Genomic DNA, 6,967 nt, shown 5'->3' on the forward strand with positions numbered 1-6,967 from the left:
CAAACCCACACCCTCATGGTCTCTCTGTATTGGCAGCTGAGCGTCTTAACCATTCTGCCACCTTCCTCCTCAGTTATGATCACTTTAGTTTATATGTATGTACTGGTACAGCAACTGATGGCTAAGCACAAAGCAACAAGCTCTGCACAAACATCTTGTAGAGAACTTGAGAGAAATCAACTTGTATGGCCTTAGTGAAGAAAAATGGCAGGGAGAAAAAGAACAATACAGGAACAGGCATGAGAAGTGAAACTTTTTAAATACCTTTAACCACTGACAATGACTAGACACTAACAAGACATTGTCTGAATTTTTTTTTTTTAGTTACATAGAAGACTGAATTTGGGTTGGTTGGCAGGATGGTGGTAGTGTTGGTGAGGGGATGGCAGGGTGTATATATAAACCTCATCTAGAAATGACTGACACACAAGGCTGAGAGGCTGTGGAGAGGGGAGAGGGAAGGACCACTTAGCTTGTAGACCTATGTGACTGAATAATTTATGACTGTGCATTATGAGAAACACTTTCGGTTACATTTCTGGAATGTAGGATTAGATGCACAGGAATTCTTACTTTGTTGATATGTTTTTTTATTCTGAATATTATACATTTTATCTTTAAAAATGTTGTGCTGACAATGATTACTATCAATTTCATTTCACAAATTCTCAGATACATTTTCTTTAAGTGCATTGAAGAAAACATTTTCTTTTCATATTCTCTTCATCCTAATAATTGATTAGCCTCAAACAATTCATTACTTTATGGTTCATGTTTTTCATAAAAACACGAAAACTGAAAAACAAACACTTTGTCAAAACTATAAAATAAAGTTAGATCAGATCACACTAGCATTTGTACCCGCCTTCACCCACTGGTGGTTACTATGTATGATTCTTCTCAAGATGTCGACACTCTGTGCCTAAGAAAACAACATCAGAATGTACATCTGCACAGTTACATCACATGGACCCCCTGAAAACTCCAACTAAAACCTAGTTTGGGTGTTAAGTAGTATGTAAGCTTAACAGGGGGCTGGAGGGGCATGGCATGGTAATCCATGCAGAACTTTAGACGGGATAAGCAAACAAAACTTACCCTGTGTGGTCATCAACTGACCATATGATATTGGCATTTTTATTCTAATTTAGATACCACTGTCTGAAAAATGTATGTGAAATATCATATCAATGTGACACATGTTTAAAAAATGAATCATCATCCAAATATAAGATCAAGATATTTTCCCTTTCATAATTAGTTTCTGGGCAATTACCTAATCAGTCTGTCACTCAAGATTAAGTATTACTTACATCAGTTATAAAAAAAACATTTATTGACAAATATGATCACTTTTTACACTAAAAAATGCAATAGCAAGACTTACAACCACCACCTCACCTTCCCCTCCCCCTCTGAGTTTCTTTGAGGACCATAATTTAAATCAGCTGCATAGTTTTGACAAGAAAACTGTACAGCAGTTTATTCCCCCCTGGAGGCATTCAAAGCCTTAGTTACTTAGTAACAAATAATACTGGATCAGACTCCATCACATGCTCCTCTGCAGACTGATATATTTCAGAGCTGACTCAATGGTGATAAACACATGGTTCTTGTGTTTGGTGACAAACCCTGTCTTCTGAAGGGTGCTCAGACATTTTTCCTGGGCGTTTGCAAAATACACATCAATCCCCACTGCCTCGTACTTTGCGATCAGAAACTCAAGGGCCTGTACACCCATGATATCAATAAAAGGCACAGATGACAGATCAAAAACAAGGCTTTTGATCAGCATTTCTGCTTCTACGCTGAGTGTGTAAATTTCTGGCAGACAGTTGATATCATTTCTTTCTGCTAGTTTTGCTTTTTCAACAGTCTGGCCATTTCCTATTTTCCCACCATCAGTTAAATCATTGTGTGGCTCTGTTTGCTTTGTTTGCTTGTTGATATTCGCAGCATCCTCGCAATCATCGTCTTTGACATTAATTGTTCTGGCCTTCTTCATTTTTATAGGGTTGATTCCAGTCTTCTTAAAGACTTGGTCGGTCATGATTTCTGCATTGGCAAAGTAGAGAGCGCTGTTGATTCTGACCACCTTCACCCCGCCCACAGTCTGTCCACCTACATACTTATCCTCAGGCTTCCACACACGAGCCTCACTGGTACATATCTCAGACACCACATCCACCGTAGTGATCTGAGACTGCATCAGAACAAAGAGGATGCAGACCACAATCCCAGCCAGCAGTCCGATGTCTGTTCCCAGGATGACGGTGGCTGCGCAGGTTATGATCCACACCAGTGCATCCACCCGAGAATGGCGCCAAAGGGTTGGGACTGTCGTCATCTTCAGGAAGATGGAGCGCAGATTGACAATGATGATGGCAGCCAGGACACACTTTGGCAGGTAGTAGAAGTACGGACCAATCAGCATGATCACCAGAAACACCAGTGCTGCAGCAAAAAGGGAGGCAACCTGAGTTTTTCCTCCAGCGCCATCCTGTCAATCACAAGAAAAACAACAAATATTTCAAATTTCTATGTTCCATATGGGACTATTTTCAAGTGTAATTTCTGACCCATTACGTTATGATCTTTATCATTCTGAACCCATTACATATATATATATATATATATGATACCAAAAATGATGAAAAGCCTAAGCTGTAACTTGCTTTGAACTACTGGTACATTTTTAACAATGTTGTGACCTTAACCTGTAACTATACCAAACTGATTCCCTGAGTCGGTTTTTGCTCATGACCAATAAACACACACACATGTATACATAGAAAATGACACGTGACAAACACATACACACACATGAAACATACACCTAAACCTGTACACAAATAACTGAAACATACACAAAAACACACACTCTCTCTCTCTCTCTCAGTCACACACACACACACACACACACACACACACACACACACATTTTTGTACACATATATTAATGTGCACAACAAAGATAAGGTAATAAGTCAATAACATAGACTCACTTTGTTTAAATACAAATGAGGGGGGTGGGGGGTGGGGGGTGGGGGGGAAGCACCATAAGTGCACAAGATAAAAGACAGACATTACATAAAAGGTAGCATAGAAAACAAAATTGTACGCAATTCTGGGTAATTAATTTCTTTTTTTTAGTAAAGGCAAATGACAAAAGAATACTAAATAAAATGGGAGCAGAGAGAAGAAACTGAAATGTTCAAAGATACAACATTTTAAAATCCCACTGATTTGAATTCAATCTTCTCGTCATGGTGCAACATGCCAAAAAATTTCTGATACATCAAGACCTATCTGAAAACATGAAATTGAAAAGGTGTTATAAGATGGAAAGAAAAACACTGTCACTCTCTCAGTCATGCCCACGCCCACAAATGTGTAGGCACATCACACTCACAGTAACAGAAAAAAAGTCACAGTGCACCTCACCCTTTCAATCAGCCAGTGTACGCGTTTCATGACAAGTATCACATGTCAACACTTCATGAAACAATCCTATTTTCTTAGCACTGTGTGTGAACAGTGCACTTACCTATGAAGCCTACTTCAGTTTACTATTATCAATAATACACAAATTTTTATACGTATAAATTTCAGCTGTATACATTATGACATGTTGTCTCTGTGTGTGCACCTGCGTGTTTGAGAGCGTGTACATGTGTGTATAGAATTGTGTGTGTTCGTGTGTGTGTGTGAGAGAGAGTGTGTGTGTGTGTGTGTGTGTGTGTGTGTGTGTGTGTGTGTGTGTGTTCTTTCTTTGTGTGTGTGTGTATGTGTGTTTTGTTCAGTTTAACGTCTATTCACTATAAGTGTTTTTAGACGATGTGTGTGTGTGTGTGTGTGTGTGTGTGTTCTTTAATGTAATGTCTTTTCACTTTAAGTGGTATTAGATGTGGTGTGTGTGTGTGTGTGTGTGTGTGTGTGTGTGTGTGTGTACATGTCACTGTGTGTGTGTACATGTGTGTGTATGTGTGTGTATACATGTGCAAGTGTGTATTATTGTATGTGAGTGTGTGTGTGTGTGTGTGTGTGTGTGTGTGTGTGTGTGTGTGTGTGTGTGTGTGTGTGCGGTGGAGGGGGTGGGGTTACACTCAAAACAGTTGTATACAGAACTGAACTAATTTTATAATTACATATGCATGAAAACATATTAAAGAAATCTCAACTCTGAAACATTTAACTAGTCTGTCATTCAAAATCAAATAAACTAAAAATCACCTGCACCATGCTGCGAGACACAGAAGGTCCAGAGATGTAGCCAGAAAAGATGGAACATACAACACTGACTATTCCACAGGCAAACATTTCCTGATTTGATTCAATTCTATAGTTGTGCTTCAAAGCCATCAGCTTGGCCATGGCAACATTCTGTGTGAAGGAGACGATGATGATGACTAGACCTTCAGCCACATAGTCCTTGCCCAGTGACAGATCTGGAATCCTAGGAGATGGCACACCAATGGGAACCTCTTTTACAATGCTAACTGAATACTTCTCATTCAGTCCTGTGAAGGCAGTAATAACTGTGGCAATGATAACCACAAACAATTCAATTGGTACTGGAACACGAAGCTTAGATTTGAACTTTTCATTGACGAAACGCTTCACAACATATAAAACAACAATGCATGTCAAAGAAGTGATAATGGTCGCTGGATTGGCATGGTGAATGTTTGACAGCATGATGATCCAGAGTTTGATCAGTTTGAAGAGACCACTTTGGCGAGGGACATCCAGATCCAATGCCGCTTTGATCTGACTGCTGACAACATGGAATGACACACCCACTGTGAAGCTGGTGATCAGACAGTCTGACATGAAGGTGGTCAATCGACCCAGACCCAGCTTCCCCAAAATGGCAAGGATGATCCCTGATATAAATGTAACTGCTCCTGCCACTTCTATTTTCTTCTGAGTACTAAGAGCTACAAGCAGAGGATTATCCACTGAGCTTTCTGCACTGGAATTGGTGGAGTTCACATTTAAAAAATCTGCAAAAGGAGACACTGTGGTATTCACTGATGGAACTGATGAGGATGTGACAGAGTTGTAGTTGTCAAACTGCGGATAGGCTGCTTTCATATTGACTTCATAGCTGTCTAGAACATTGCCCATCAGTATGGACAGCACTGCCACGCATCCCCATGACAACTGATGGCATGTCCCCACAACAAAGTAGGCCAAAGATGCGAAGAGGCTGATGTACAACCCCACAATTGGAGGCAGAGTTGATAGAGAGGCAAAAGCCATTCCCTGGGGAATCATGGTGATGCCTACAGTCAGTCCTGCCACGATGTCATTCGGAAGATCCTGGCGTACTTTGTAGTGCTTCAACGCACTCATAGTTGGAAAGTTTGCCGACAGTGTACGTTTGAGAGAAAATTTTCTCCATTTTCGTGCTATCGTTTCTTTCACGGTTTCCGCCAGCGTTGAGTTTTCCTTTGGCTTTCTGTACACTGATTCAAACTGAAAGGTAGTTGGTGTGTCCTCTTCGGAAACTCCAACCAGTTCAATGCTACCTGTACTGGTACACCGATACGGTGCATCAAGAAGTGTGCCTGACAGTGATGTGGTGTATTCTCCACTTTTCTCCCCCAGTCCACCGTCTTCATTTTCGCTCTTCGTATGCATTGCCACGAACCACAAAAACGGTTCATTCACATACACCCTCTTTCAAATTCCGAGTTATCAATTCGCGTTATCGTGGACTGGCCTGTTCAGCTGTTTCGTCGACTTGACCTCGTTTCCTCAAGTTGTCACGCACAATCTGCGTGAAGCAGACGATGAGGTCCCAAAAGCTTGGGGTCTTTTTTTATTTGTTTATTTATTTCCTTCTTCTTTTTTTTTGTTTATTATAGAATATAAAAATAATGATGGGCATCAGGCTAGCGATCAAGCTCTGTCGGTTCGAGGTTCCGTGTAGCAAGTTCGTGCAACAAGTTCTGCAGCAGCTTCCCTTGCGTCCAGCGTTTGAAAATTACCTCCCTTTGTTTCGATGCCTGCGAGTGGGTGGCACTGATCTAAAAATAGGTATTTTAATTTGGTGTTTGGTGTCCATGATCAGTGGCCGGTATCGCAGCACACACACACACACACACACACACACACACGACTCACCCCCCCCACCCCACACACACACACACCGGCACACACACACACACACACACACACACACACACGCACACGCACACGCACACTTCAGTAGGCCTACTTGTACAAGCGGCACACACATACGGCGCCCATATCGGCGTCCCCCACCGGCCCAACCCCACACACATCATGTATATACAAATATATATATATGCACACCCGCACGTTCCAATATTCGATCCCGGTTGCTCCCACAGCGGTGCAGACATACACACACACACACACACACACACACTGACACACACACACACACACACTGGCGCACGTGACGCACGCACGCACGCACGCGCGTGCACAGAACTCTCCTCAGTGACACATGTGTACACTTACACCCTCGCACTGCCGGAGATGCGCGCACGCACACCGTGGCAAACACTGACACAGACACTGACCGCAGTACACAAACTCACATACACACACGCACAGATACAGTACTACTGTCACTGATCGGCCGCAAGAGGGGTGGGAAAAGATCTCTTACGCCAAGAACGTGGCGTCTAGCGTGTTGCTCAGTCTATCGGTTGTACTGATTTGGAAAAGCCCACAGAGACTCCGCAGTTCCGTTTTGAGAAATTTGCGCAATGTTGGTCAGTTTGAAAATGATGCCAATATTCGTCAGTTCAAGTTCAAGTTGATTTGCAAAGCCTTGTACCTGTTCTTTTCAGTTGGTATTCTTTGACTTTTCTGAGGATTTCCGATTTTCCTAGATGTAGGCCGCTCGTCAAGTTGTTGTTGCGTTACTAGCAAGGTCTGTCAGCTCAGTCGCTCATTTCCCTTAACACCTGCATGTCGCGGCAGTCGG

At 42.1% G+C, this 6,967-nt stretch overlaps 1 protein-coding gene across 1 annotated transcript; it reads right to left on the reverse strand.

Annotated features, from left to right (window-relative positions):
- Nucleotides 1–206: 206 nt before the first annotated feature.
- On the reverse strand, nucleotides 207–5,863 carry LOC143279490 (sulfate transporter-like). Its single transcript, XM_076583537.1, has 2 exons — nucleotides 4,234–5,863; nucleotides 207–2,500 (listed from the first exon to the last, which is right to left on the reverse strand). The coding sequence occupies exons 1-2, from the start codon at nucleotides 5,644–5,646 to the stop codon at nucleotides 1,550–1,552; spliced, it is 2,364 nt and encodes a 787-aa protein (XP_076439652.1). The 5' UTR covers nucleotides 5,647–5,863; the 3' UTR covers nucleotides 207–1,549.
- Between the last annotated feature and the right edge of the window lie 1,104 nt (nucleotides 5,864–6,967).

The sequence above is a fragment of the Babylonia areolata genome, chromosome 2 (genome assembly GCF_041734735.1).
Source record: "Babylonia areolata isolate BAREFJ2019XMU chromosome 2, ASM4173473v1, whole genome shotgun sequence".
NCBI lineage: Eukaryota > Metazoa > Mollusca > Gastropoda > Neogastropoda > Buccinidae > Babylonia > Babylonia areolata.